This window comes from Diadema antillarum, unplaced genomic scaffold (assembly GCF_040938485.1).
Source record: "Diadema antillarum isolate AM-2024a unplaced genomic scaffold, OU_Dant_1.0 seq00000767_RagTag, whole genome shotgun sequence".
In the NCBI taxonomy this organism is placed as follows: Eukaryota; Metazoa; Echinodermata; class Echinoidea; order Diadematoida; family Diadematidae; genus Diadema; species Diadema antillarum.
Window position 1 is genome coordinate 363,964 of NW_027271657.1, and position 14,194 is coordinate 378,157.

Sequence of the window (14,194 nt, forward strand, 5' to 3'; positions counted from 1 at the left end):
GATATTAGATAATTTTCATTGGAGTCATTTAAAATGATTTTTATATGGGGATAATTTAATGTACATTGTAGTATTTTTCATATACTATAATACAGCTACAAATGCTGCTGCTGCTAGCATTGGTGGAAGTGGTTTTATTAATGATAATGATAGTATGTGAAATGTAGTAGTGAGTAAAGTAATGGTACTGGTAGTAGTGGTAGCACATATACAGTGGTACTTACATAGAAAGAGTTGTTGTAGAAGTGACAAACCACTTTAAATTTCATTCGAGAAAATAACAACAGAAAAGAGGAATCACTCTTATGAGTGATTTTGGTCCATGAGCTAAAAGTTTAAGAATTGAAGAGTTTTATTGAAAAATATGTTATGCAATATTTTTTAAACATTTCAGAGTAAGTCCATGATCAGATAGACCAAACAAAAACCTTTCCAATGCTACCCTACCTGTTGCGTTTAACAAGGAATGTTCTTGAAAATCACTGATAAAAAATTCTGTATTTTCTCACCACATTCTTTGTTTGTAACGGGTTTAGTCACAAATATCGCAAATTGACAAAAATGTAGTTAAGTGACGTTGTGATAAATTCTTTGACTGTTCCCTGTCTGACAGGCTACGTTTGAGAAGACTGAAAATGAGCTGCGAGAGGTGAACCAGAATAATGAGGTCTTGCAGCGGAATTACCTAGAGCTGATGGAACATCAGAGGGTCTTGGCCAATGCCGAGGAGTTCTTTGCCAATGTCAGTGTGAGTACAACTTTACTATTAAAGTACTGTAAAAGTGGATATTTTCCCACGACTAATTTTTTGCTCTCGGCCCAGTAAGAAGAGTTTCGCGTGCTTTTAATTTCCACTTTTACACTATTCCTACTAGTCCCAGCCTTTGTTGTTACACTCTACCAGTCATGGTTTCTCTAACAGGTGGCCACCCCCTTTTTTGAAAACTATTTTTGTTTAAATCTGTGATGATGGATGATGATGATGATGATGATGATAATAATAATAATAATAATGATAATGATAAAAATAAAAATAATAATAATAATAATAATAATAATAATAATAATAATAATAATAATAATAATAATAATAATAATAATAATATTTGATGGGTTAGAGAAAATAGCCTGATTAGTATGGTTGTCTTTATCCTATCATTTTTTTCTCATGTCTACAATTTGCATACCAAACTACTTCTTTCGTTCAAACATCAGTACAACTTAAATCTGTGTGGTATGTAAATATTATCACCTCAGTGTGAAGAGGAAACAAGATTGCCAAAAACACTTTAATCTTTCTCAGGGTCATGGGTCTGGTACCTTGTAGAACTCACAATAATCTCAAATTAAGTTTGTTATTTTACAAACATGGCAACAACACAAATACAGGGGGATCATTTGTTGGTTGATATGTGCCAAGGTATATATCTTTTTTTTCCTGGTTTGCTGACTTTATTCAAAATACTTGATGAATCATGTACAGGACTTGAGACAACTTTTCTTTCCTTTTTTTCATTGCCATGATTTTTTGAATGGCTGTAAATCTTACATGGGTTGTATGAAGCTTTCTCAGATGGTGTGTGATGTGGATCTTGTCTTTCTTCTGTGCTGTTTAGATTCATGAAGATGGAAGCCACTATCCTATCCTCATGGATGAAGAGGGTCATGGATCCCTCAACAGGCGTGCCAGTGTCACCTTAGAGTAAGTCAAGGGAGATAAACAAAAAAAATAAAAAAAAAACAAACAACCTATGTGACCTTGAGTACATGGAAGTCATGGATGATTAGAAATAATACCCTGCTTAGTTTTCAGAAAGCATCAGTATCTTCTTAGAATAGGTTGGGTTGGGGGGGGGGAATGAAAGCCTCAGTTAGATTTGTAAGAAACCATTACTGTCTCTTTGAAGTAAGTCAGGGGTATTAACAAATAAAAACAGTTTCCATCAGAGTAAGTCATGAAGAATATAAAAACCCCACTGTTAAGTTTTCTGTTTATAGATTTGACTATTGTGAATCTACACTGTATGAGTATAAACACACCGTATAAAAAGATGAGGGAGGGGAGATGTTATATATTTGTTTCTAATAAAAAGCTGTTTGTGGCTCTCGTCCATCCATGTGGAAATGGGAGCATCAGATCTATTCATCACAGCCAGAAAATCAGTCACACCATCTCCTATGACCACATTGCATAATTGGTGAATGATGTGTTCTATATTGCGTGCTTCGTATATGCAAAACTTGCACACATTGCACAGTGCGTGTTACCTCTCTGCTTTGTTTGTGATGAGGTGCGACAGGAGCCACATTTTAGTGTGCATTTAATGTGTACAAAATATATGTGCCTTGTGAATCTTTGAAGCTTATATTGAGAAGACACATTTTTTCCCTGTTATTTCAATTTCCTCGTAACGATCAAATCAAGTACAGGAAATGTTACTAGTTTTATTTGTATGATCCTCTTGTATTAATAACAAAATCTTGTTATGTGTTTCTGAAATTTGGTCACTATGTCAAGTGTGTTGTGCCCTTGACATGACATGTATGATAAGAAATACATCCTGGGAAAATTCTCTTGCAGTAGTGAAATCTTGTTGTGTCAGTGTTTGCTCTAATGTGGTTCACCTGTACATGCTCAACTATGTGGCAACATTTAAATTCTCAATCTGGTCATGATAATAATCCCTGGTTCCTGAGACTGTGTCGGTAACACCTATTTGAGTTAGAAACAATCGACTGTTTAGAGCCAACTTTAAACCAATTCTCTTCTATTACAATTTCCTGATGGTATGGTGAGTTTGGCTTCAAGGTACCAAAATGCCTTTGCATGGATGCTACAGTTAGTTTACTCATGAGGAGTTCAGAGGATGAATTCCGGAAGAGGAAGTGCCATTTTACAGTCACAGGCGGTCAGTATAACTTTAAAGGTGATCTGGGCAAGACCGTTTAAAGGATGCTAGCTTAGTGTGTGATTTCTGAAAGAGACAAGTGGAGAAGTAAATTGAAATCAGTGGAATGGAGGGGGGGGGGCCCTTGAATTAGATGAAGAAATTCTTTATATGTTCACATCTTGTGTTCCTTTCACACAGCTTTGTAGCAGGAGTCATTGAGAGGGAGCGAGTTCCTGCCTTTGAGCAAATGCTATGGCGTGTATCCCGTGGCAACGTCTTTCTTCGCTACGCTGAAATCCCTACGCCTTTCAGTGATCCAGCCACAGTAAGCATGATATTGATAAGGCCTTACAATCTCAATTTTGCTTCAAATGTGTTCCTTTCTGTGTAAATATATAAATTACGGTACTCTGGATTGTCATAAAATCTCAATGATTAAAAGCACAATCTACTTTCACTTCATTATTGAAAGGAAAATATGTTGCAGAAATGATTGCATTCATTGTAGAAATCGATTCATCAGGATGGTTGAAAGTGCTTAACCCTATTTACATGTTCAAGTTCCAGAAACGTTGCGTCTACTCTGGTTCGTATGGTAAATAAACTACACATATCTTGCTTCTGTCAAAAATGACCACGTAGCTATTTTCTGAAGTAAACTTCCAAACTTGTCTATTTCTTTCTTGCCTGTCTTTTTCCATGTACTTGTATTGGAGTTTATCAAATGCTTTATTTTATGATACATACATGTATGTGTATCTGTACATCTGCCTGTGGAATCAGTCATCAGTTGTGCTTGTGGTGCAATCAAGTAAAAATGTTTGTGAAAAATGTAAATCCATGTGTGCTCTTGTATTGTCACCTTTCAAATGTTTCTCTTTCTATTCTTACTCATTTGCAGGGCAATGAGATTCACAAGTTTGTGTTCATCCTGTTTTATCAAGGATCCCAGCTTGGCTATAGAGTCAAGAGAATCTGTGAAGGGTAAGTTCAAAGAGCCGTTTCATCTAGTGTGGTTAGGATTATATTCAGTTGAAACATTTTCCCACGGTTTTCATGCTGAACAGCATTAAGTAGCTAGAGCATTGTTTCTTCTGTATTTTCTTTATGACCAGTATGTGGATAAACAAGAAGAGGAAGTGGAATGATAATAAAAGAAAACTCTGCTCTATGTTCACATTGTCTGTACTTATGAGAGAAAAATCACGCAAATTAAACAGTGACAATAACATAATAGTAGCAAAACAAAATTATCATCATCATGACTCTGCAATGCATTTATTGTCATGCAAACAACCCTTCACAAGTTAAATCTTTTAAAACAGTAATGTTGTTATCAAGAGGAAATGCCATCCTGTACATGATATCATATTGTGCTTGTAACAATAACTTTGTAAAGACCAGTCGTACACAGTTACCAGATTATTGACAAAATTCTTTTGTGATGTGAGAGTTGTGAAGCTATGATGTAATTTCCTCATCTAGGTCTAATTTGTATAATTGCGGATATGACCGATTCTGTAGCGCGGTGTTAAGTTTATTTGACTTTATAAATCAAGACCTGCGTCTAGTTCCTGGTGTCAGTTTAATGAAGGTACTTTCACTTTCTTATTTGTGGGCATCAACCTTCATAATAGTCGACTAGAGTGTGGAATGGAGTTGCCTTTAATATTCTATATGGGGTGTACTATTGAACAACATATACAGGAAGTTTCGTGATATCAGAGCTTCACTAGTCAACGAAGGATAGACTCAAGATCCTGAGGAAACTCAGTGTTATTAACAATTCACTGGACAGCAAGAGACATGATGCACTTTCAAGGGAATTCAATGACTTCAAAATACTTTCAAATTTCTATTCAACTAAAGGGAACAGGAAATGTTTAGGGGATGTTGAGAGGTGTTGAGTGTTTGTAAGTCTGTGCTATGATGTGGTGATGTGGATTCATACCAAATAAATTGCGGAGAGCTACCTTGACCAGTCTTTTATTTTGCCTAAAGGCCCAAATGTACATTTCACCGGGCGTTAGTATACTAATGATTGGTACTAGCAACTGCTAGTCTGCACTCAACTGCATTGCCTGTGTACTATAAATGCACTGCAATCGTTTTTCTGTGAAGTCCATTTAGTTTGGACCTAGTTCTGGCCTGTGAATCTTGCTAAAATGGCTGCTGCAGAATTTTAATCATGTTACCATTTCATAAAACAAATAGTGCACATTACTCATATCACCATTTCATAAAACAAATAGTGCACATTACTCAGTTGGGCGTGAGTAAAATTATCCACCTTCTGTATCTTATGAACAGGCCTAAACACGCTTTGCTTCACCTCATGTCTTTGGACTGTTCCAATGTCACTATTGGGTGGATGATTACTAGCTTCCTGTGTAAATTTTATGTGCATTATTTGTATATTTTCATTTCCTATATACAATTCTTACCCAGTTGTGACAAAATGAGCAACAAGTATCCACTTGAGGTTTGAATTTTCTTGAGTTTGTCTCCCTCTAAACTGAAGAAAATTCAAACCTCGACCTTCACCGTTTTACGCAATATTCTCTTGCAAGTATCCACTTGTTAGTAGTTGGTTTAAGAGTTATTTTGTGGACACAATTTGTGCCCAGTGCAAATGATGTGAAACCAGGAGTGATGATCTATACTCTGTCTGGCATTGGCTGCAGTTATGGAATAGTATTCAATATGTACTTCATTTTGTTTTAGAGATAGATAAGCAATTTGATGGCATTGCTTTTTACCTTATTTAAAGGAAAAGGAAAAATAGCATTACTGGCATACTGCAAAAGTGGAAATTTTCACGGTGTTGAAATTTTCGCACACTTCGCGCAAGCAGAAACTACAGTGAAAATAAAAGCACGTGAATATTTTTGCTTGCCACATGTTCCAGTAGTTCATGTCTTGATTCTGCGGAATTAAAAACATGCGAAACTCTTCTTACCTGGCTAAGCGCAAAAAAATTAGTCGCACAAAAAATATCCTCTTTTACAGTAGCCATTAATGATTAGAGTTGGGACAACTAAGATGGACATTGTTTCATAGTTACACAAAGCACACATATGCACAAGCCAGGCCTTACATATGTCTCACTAAAACACACAAACCCTGTATGAAAACCTCTATCTCCTTTATCCCTCCCTGATCATGCTGGTCACAGGTTTCGTGCCTCCCAATACCCTTGCCCAGAAGATCCTGCTGAGAGACGAGAGATGGCCCAGGGGATCGCTGTTCGCCTCCAGGACCTACAAATAGTGAGGATTCAAGCTTCAAAGGGGAATATTTCTGTTCAGTTATGAAAACTTGTTTCCCAGGAAACATTGACAAGTGTACATAAGGGAATGATATCTTTTCTTGAAAATGAATAGTGATTGTCGTCGATGGACATATATTTTGAACAAAATGATTTACAATTTTATGCAATGAAATTACTGAGCAAAGACTTTTGTATAGCAGTCACACTAAAATGCAGGGCAAATTGCTATGGAATACCGAGAATTTATTCCCTGGTCCATGGATATGAGTTGAGAGCAGTGAGGTTGCTCAGTTGGTAGCGAGTCTGCCTTGCAATAAAATGGTTTGGGTTTGTGTTCCAGTGAGTCTAGCTGAGCAATGCTGTGTGTAATCATGCCATACCCTCTTGTCAGAGGCTAAAGATGCACTGTCCCTTGGATTGGATATTTAATGGAGGACATGTGTGTTAGGGATTAATGACTCACAGAAGTAAAAGATCACACTTCACTTCTTTCAGAGAGCAGGGTGCAAACTTTAAATAGTGAAATGATCCACCCCACAAACTTGCACCAAAAAACTGCCAACTGATGCTGACCCCTTGTGGTTTGCTCCATGAGACTAGCAATAGTAAGCAAATAGTATTGGCAAGGCACATTGAGCCAATGATATGAATCCCAAGAAGCTGTTTGTTTCATGGGCTCCCGGTTTGAATAATAGAGCACTAGAAAACGACAGTGAGATTAGGAAAAAAAAGACAGATCATGATTTTTAACGGTAAAGAGGAATGAAAGACTTCTTCTGGAAAACCTGACTGTATGAGTTTCATCATTTACTGATTCTGTAAAGAGTGCAGTGAGAGGGAACACGATTGAGCACAGTTATCCAAGTGCTCATTTTATACTCAAAATATATTAATGTGTATATCGCTTCTGTCAGTCATTGTAGTCTAATGCAATGCTTCTCAACCTTCTTTTTTTTTTTTTTTTAAAATCCCAGGGCCCACTTTGGTTCCTGTAAGTTTTATTTTTGAGGGTCAGTTAGATAAAATCATACAATATTAATATTTTTCATTTATTTTTTGGACTGACATTGCGACCCACCTGAGACTTGAGAGGCACGCTGGCTGAGAAGCGGGGATCTGATGTGTTTTTGGATATGCCATAATTAGAGGCATACCGTATCTGTGAATCACCAAGCAACAACAAATATACACTGGGGAAGTGATTACGTTTTCAATTTTCAAACATGGCAGTAATATGATTCCAGCAAGAAATGATGCAAAAATGATTTCTGTTGCCACTGCTTGGGAGGTCAATCCCCAAATAGAATGTCTGTGAGTCAGAATGATTTCATCTGTCAATCTCTCTGACAGGTCTTGGCTCAGATGGATGATCACCGGCAGCGACTCCTGGCGTGTGCTGCCCTCAACCTCTCATCGTGGTTCATCAAGGTGCGCAAGCTGAAGGCAATCTATCACGCCCTCAACATGTTCAACTTTGACGTGACGAGTCGGTGTCTGATCGGGGAGTGTTGGTGTCCGGTTGATGAACTTGGGACCATCCGACTTGCTCTGCAGAGGGGAACGGTGAGCTTCTTGACACTTCATAATTTGATAGGTCATTACACTGTATAACAAGGAATGCTCTCGTGCATTTTGATTTTCGCCAATTTTGCGAGCGCCACGATTCGCAAAATTAAAATGCACGCGAAAGTTCTTGTGTATGCTATATGCATTGAATGCCAGTGGCAATTTGAGAAAATTTCATGTCACAAAAAAGGCCATCGGCTCCAATTCGCGAAAATTTCATGCCGCGAATATATCATGTTTTACAGTAATTATTTGAAAATGGCTTCTCTGAGCAAATGAGGCTCCTATTGATTGATCTGCTCCTATAGAGTGCAAGATTCTGGAGAAAATTGAGCTAGCATCTACTATGTTATACATGGTAGCTTAGTCATCCTCGCACTGACAATTGAAAAATTGATAGTCACATGTCTTTGACATTCTGTTTAATTTGTGGAATATGATTTGTCTTTGAAAAGCTTTATTGTCATTAATGGTGGAGCAGTAAAAATCTGGAATAATGTTAGGACTGCTGAGTGAAAACTCTCACAAAATTTACTGAAAGTATGTCTGCTTTCTCTTGATTTTTCGCACATTGGTAGCAAAAGAGTGGATCCTCGTTGCCGTCCATCTTGAATATGATTTCCACGACGAGCGAGGCTCCGACTTTCAACAAGACCAACAAGTTCACAGAAGGCTACCAGAATATCACGGATGCTTACGGAGTGGCCACCTACAGGGAAGTCAATCCAGGTGTGTTGAGATGCCCAGCTCATTATTTGTTATATCTGTTCTTCGCAGACATTTGATTCTATCAAAGCTAACCTGAAAATGGTCCTTTTTACATAAGCATACAGTACATAGCTGACTCAAGGTTGTCATTACCTGTAGTTTATTGTATCCCTACTTCTTCTCCTTGTGCTTCACTGTGCACCTGCACCTTGGAATAGTTCTTCAAGGCAATATAGATGCATCGTATTATTTTATTTAGCAGTTCTCCTTCTCCTTCTCTGAAGGATTGCCAGGACTTTTGTCTTGGGTGTGAACTTTCTTCCAACCTTTAATGCAATCAGTGATCTTAGGTCATCAGTCTTGCTTCAAGGCTGATGAGTGATTAAGAGGAGTACATTCCTCCCACTTGTTTCATTAATGTTAATAATCCTATGGTAAAGCGCATTTGAACAAGTATGTTTTATAGAAAATGTGCTCTAAAAAATGTATTATTATTATCATCATTATTATTATTATTATTATTATTATTATTATTATTACTACTACTACTGCTACTACTACTACTGCTACTACTATTACTATTACTACTACTACTACTACTACTACTACTGCTACTACTACTACTATTACTATTACTATTACTATTACTACTACTATTACTACTACTATTACTATTACTATTACTATTACTATTACTACTACTATTACTACTATCATTATCATTATCACTATTCCCCAAAGATGGATGAATATGTAGATGTGTAATCATCAAAGGTTTTGTGTGTATGTCTGCCAACAGCTCCTTTCTGTATCATCACGTTCCCGTTCCTCTTTGGTGTCATGTTTGGTGATACGGGACACGGGATTCTCCTCTTCCTTTTTGGTCTCTGGATGGTCTTGAAGGAGCAGAAACTCAAGTACACAATGGGAACCAGTGATGTGAGTTTGTCCATTGCCTCCTATCTTCATACACTTCCTCATTTCTCTTCCCATTTATGGGGGAACAACCAGCATACTTCATTCAATATTTGGTCGGGCGGTCGGGCGGTCGGGCGGGCGGTCGGGCGGTCGGGCGGTCGGGCGGTCGGGCGGTCGGGCGGTCGGGCGGTCGGTCCGTTGCAAATCTTGCGTCGCGAACTACTTCCTCAGTTTTCAACCGATTCCCATAAAACTTGGCACAGATGTGTGCCTTGGGTTGTAGATGTGCAAGACGTATTTTTTGACAGTACCCAAAAGTACGTTGCCATGGTAACGGCATATTATGGGCAAAAATGGGTACAAATCTTGCGTCACGAACTCCTCCCACAGTTTTTGATCAATTTTTATGAAATTAGGTACAGATGTTCATCTGAATATGTTAATGTGCAAGACACATATTTCCGCAGTGGCAAAAAGTGCGTTGCCATGGTAACGGCATGTTATTGGTAAAATATAGGGCAAAATGCTTCATGGCAAAACTGCTTCATCAGTGTGCTTCCAATTCTCATGGAATTCATATTGAATGTTTGTCTTAGGATATAGGTCAGCATGACACATTTCTTGACAGTGACAAAAAGTATGTTGCCATGGTAACAGCTCACATATTATGAGCCAAAATGATGGAAAATTTTGTGTTGCAAACTACTTCTTCAGTTTTTGCCCAATTTCCATGAAACTTGGTACAGATGTGTGCCTTTGGTTGTAGATGTGCAAGACGCATTTTTTGACAGTACCCGAAAGTACGTTGCCATGGTAACGGCATATTAATGGCAGAAGATCAAGGAAAGATCTTGCGGATTTAACTACTTCCTCAGTTTTTTGACCAAAGCTTACGAAATGTGGCACACACCTTGATCTTGGTGGGAAGATGTGGAAGACATATTTTTCGGACGTGTCGGAAGCTGCGTTGCCATGGTAACGGCATATAAATGGCAGAAGATCAAGGAAAGATCTTGCGGATTGAACTACTTCCTCTGTATTCGACTGAAGCTCATGAAATGTGGCACACACATTGGTCTTGGTGGGAAGATGTGCAAGACATATTTTTTGGATTACCTCTGCCAAGGAAGGAGAGGGTTAAGTGATCATCAGCATTTGTTTGTCTATTTGCAAAATAGCTCAAAATTTGTGCACGGATTAAAATGAAACATGTAAAAAAAAGTCGATATTGACACAAGGAACACCTCATTCAATTTTGGTAGTAATCCAAGAATTTTTATGGATTTCTGAAGGATTTTCCTCTTTTTTTTGGCATATAAGGTCAATGAACTTGTGGTTCAAGCTGTGTGTACTGTACTGGAGATTTACAAACACGCACTAAATCGGTGCTCTGCTCGGGCATGGTGCCGTGCAATGACGTAAACAAAATGCTTCTATTTTGGGAAATTGCATGCATGTAAGGGTGGAAATGATTCGCTGGCTTGGCCGAGGTCTGTGCTCTCCGATTGTTTTTCTAGTTTGCTTGTTATTGTTAAGTCCATCTCTGCAATGTCTTTTTAAAACACTAAGTATTGATATTGAGTTCAAGCAGTCATATAATGTCCCTCTCACAAAGTTATATCAGGCATACATGAACATACAGTAGATACAAAGATGCTACTGATAACATTTTCATTAAAAACATTCTTATAGAAGTAACAAAAGAAGTACAGTGTATTAGGAGTCCCGTAGAAATAATGATTGTTGACTGTTTGTAGCTGAAACAATAGTGTTCAAGATTCTTTAGTTTACATAATCAGGGGCAGCTTTTACAGGTAGGGTCTGTATTACATCATTAATAGTACTTTTTCTGTGTTAATAACATGTTTGATCATATTTTTAGGTGAAATTTACATTTGACTATGATTTACCAATACTCTCTGGTGTTTCTTGGTAGATGTTTGGTCCGATCTACGGTGGTCGTTACCTCATCCTCCTGATGGGACTATTCTCAATCTACTGTGGCCTCATGTACAACGACTTTGTCTCCAAATCCATGAATTTCTTTGGATCCAAATGGAACACATCATGTATTAAGTGAGTTGCTGAAAAGACATTTGAGATTTTTGCTGCCAATGCCATGATTACAGAGGAGAAAAGTTGGTGTGGATGTTGAGTAGTGCAGCATTGTCTTCATCTGAAAGGTTTAGTGTAAGTTATAATTGCATGTGATTGCATGGAAAATCGTTTACTGCATAAACAGAGTTCTGGGCCCCATTTTGTAAAAAGTTGATATGATAGCAACTCTTGCAGGAATGCCAGTTGTCATGGTAACAACAAGGATCCAGCTTCCTGATTGGCTGTTGCTGTGGGAAGTTGTCATTCCAGCAAGAGTTGCCATCCGAACATTTTTTTATGAAATGGTCCTTTGATGTTAGGAAGAGACAAGTTTGCACTAAAGAATTGGAACGAGCACTGGCTTTCAGGCGGATGCTCGATGGTCTAGTGGATTAGATGCGTGAGATTGTAGGTTAATTTGAATCCTGCTTAGGTATGTATGCCTAAAGTTTCTAAGTTCATGGCTATTATTAAACACTGATCAAGTCAGTGCTTATTTACAGTAATGTATGGCGATATGTCAATTAGTTTCAAAAGTTTGGATGCACTCATAACTGCTTCTCTTTAAGATTTGGTTGTTTACGCACAGAATGCTGGTGAATCAAAGCTGAGCTTGGTATTCTTGAGACATTTATGTAAATAGCAAAGCTTTCATGCATGTTTTATTTTCTGTTAACAGAATTTCTGCATTGAGGAGATAAATTATCATTGTCAGTCCCATTCTTCTCTTTACCATCACAGTGATGCAGACCTGAACAAAGATCAGAGTTTGATGTTGGACCCCAAAACATGCTACGACGGTAACCCATACCCTTTTGGACTAGACCCTGTAAGTATTGCAGAATGTTTGCATGGACAGCCAGTTTGTGCAATGAAAAGGGTCGATTTAATGAAATCCGAGTCCGTATGATTTGATTAATTTTGAATATAAATAACTGTCACATGGTGTTCAGAAATTCAGGTAGTGAAATTCATCAGACCTGTTACCTCAAGTTTCGTTCTTGTTTTTTGGGTTTATGACATCTTAAGTACTAGTGATCTGTCTGCTAGAATTCTGTGTTAAGGTTCATGGCTTCGAAGTTTGACAGTCGCCACAAAAACATACGATTGTAAAAAAGTACATTAATTTGCAACTAGATATGAATTTTATTGTCAATCAACGCTCAATATTATGCAAAAAAGGGATAGTGAATTTGTGTGTACGTGTGTGTGTGTGTGTGTGTGTGTGTGTGTGTGTGTGTGTGTGTGTGTGTGTGTGTGTGTGTCTGCACATCACATGCTTTGTTTGTGTTTTGTTTTCTTTTCAACATGTAGAATAATGAGTAAATTTTGAAGTTGCAAGAGTACCTGAGTGTTATCCTTGATGTTATATCTGTTTCTGTTTTGTTGCTACAGGTATGGCAGATGGCAGATAACTCCCTGAATTTCATCAACTCCTTGAAAATGAGATTGTCTGTAATCTTAGGAATTACTCAAATGACTTTTGGTGTATTCCTTAGCCTTATCAACCATATGTGAGTATTGTCTTCATTAACATCATCTTTTCACTCTTAAAGTAAGTTAACAAGGTTCTGCACATTCTAAATGGCATTTAGACAATTACTTTTTTATTCTTCTGTGTGAACACAATACCATGCTTTCAGGCAAATTAAGCCATATGTAGAATCGTAGATACTGTTACAGCTTTCTCAGTGTGAGCACCCCAGGCTCTAGTCTTTACCACAGTATAAATGTCATCCTCTTGTATTCTCAGTGTGAACGTACGATGTAGACATTTAAAACCAAGAACATTACTGACAATATCCTTCTCTATGTTGGTATGACTTGACCAAATTCAGGTTGCCTTCTAGAATCACTTGATAATCTCAAAATCAGAATCAGGATAATGTTCCAAACAATAAGCCATCACATTCAACTTATTTCAGCAAAAGTCGTTAGTGGTAAAAGTGATGGCCTACCATTATATCTTGTGTCATGTAGAAGCAGATCATTTAAAGGGATGATACAGTATTGGTGGAGATGAGGATTTGGGCTTTTGACTTTTGTGAGATACCAAGAAACTACTTAGGATATAATACAAAGCATACCATTCTGAGAGGAATATAAAGTTTGAGATTAAACTTGGTTTTGAAATAGCTGAGACATCCAAAAACAAAGTAATTAACAATGTGATCATAATAAAAGGTGGGTCCCACCTTTTATTACAATTACTCTGTATTGGATATCTCAGCCATTTCAAAAGCTGTTTTTATCAAATAAACATTAAATCCCTCTTGGAATTACATGCTCTTTCATATTTCATAAGAAATCTCTCTTTAGCCCACCGAGGAAAAAAATAGAAATCTGAAGTTAGGTCTCAACCAAAATTATACAGTCCCTTTAATTATTTGATTTGTAAGCTGTCCTTAGTAAACCTGACATATATGAAGAAGTAAAAGCTTTATTCACCACCTTTCTTTAAATTGTAATAACAAGGGAAAATCTGCCTGTAATCTGAATCGACGTGCTGTTGTTTTTGTTAAAGATTATTTCAGTCATAACTTGGGGGCTTCAGTATGCCAAACAATAGCTTATTTATGCACTGATGTAGCAATGCACCTCACTCATTGCATAATCCATTGAATCATCTTTTCTTCTTATTTTGAAAGCCTCCCAGGTGTGGTTGACATATGTTAATTGATAATGAATAATGATAATGAATAACACATATAGTGCTTAATACTAATGTTTCTAAGCACATTAA

General features: G+C 37.4%; 1 protein-coding gene across 1 annotated transcript in view; it reads left to right on the top strand.

Moving 5' to 3' along the window:
* The window catches only part of LOC139738742 (V-type proton ATPase 116 kDa subunit a 1-like), a 49,064-nt gene that overhangs the window by 24,712 nt on the left and 10,158 nt on the right, over nt 1-14,194 (top strand). Inside the window, exons 5-15 of the mRNA XM_071649380.1 lie at nt 614-748; nt 1,617-1,702; nt 3,090-3,216; nt 3,793-3,875; nt 6,067-6,160; nt 7,513-7,725; nt 8,307-8,457; nt 9,236-9,375; nt 11,291-11,430; nt 12,193-12,280; nt 12,847-12,965. Of these exons, the coding sequence (XP_071505481.1) occupies nt 614-748; nt 1,617-1,702; nt 3,090-3,216; nt 3,793-3,875; nt 6,067-6,160; nt 7,513-7,725; nt 8,307-8,457; nt 9,236-9,375; nt 11,291-11,430; nt 12,193-12,280; nt 12,847-12,965 (1,376 nt within the window). The remainder of the gene's footprint in view (nt 1-613; nt 749-1,616; nt 1,703-3,089; nt 3,217-3,792; nt 3,876-6,066; nt 6,161-7,512; nt 7,726-8,306; nt 8,458-9,235; nt 9,376-11,290; nt 11,431-12,192; nt 12,281-12,846; nt 12,966-14,194) is intronic.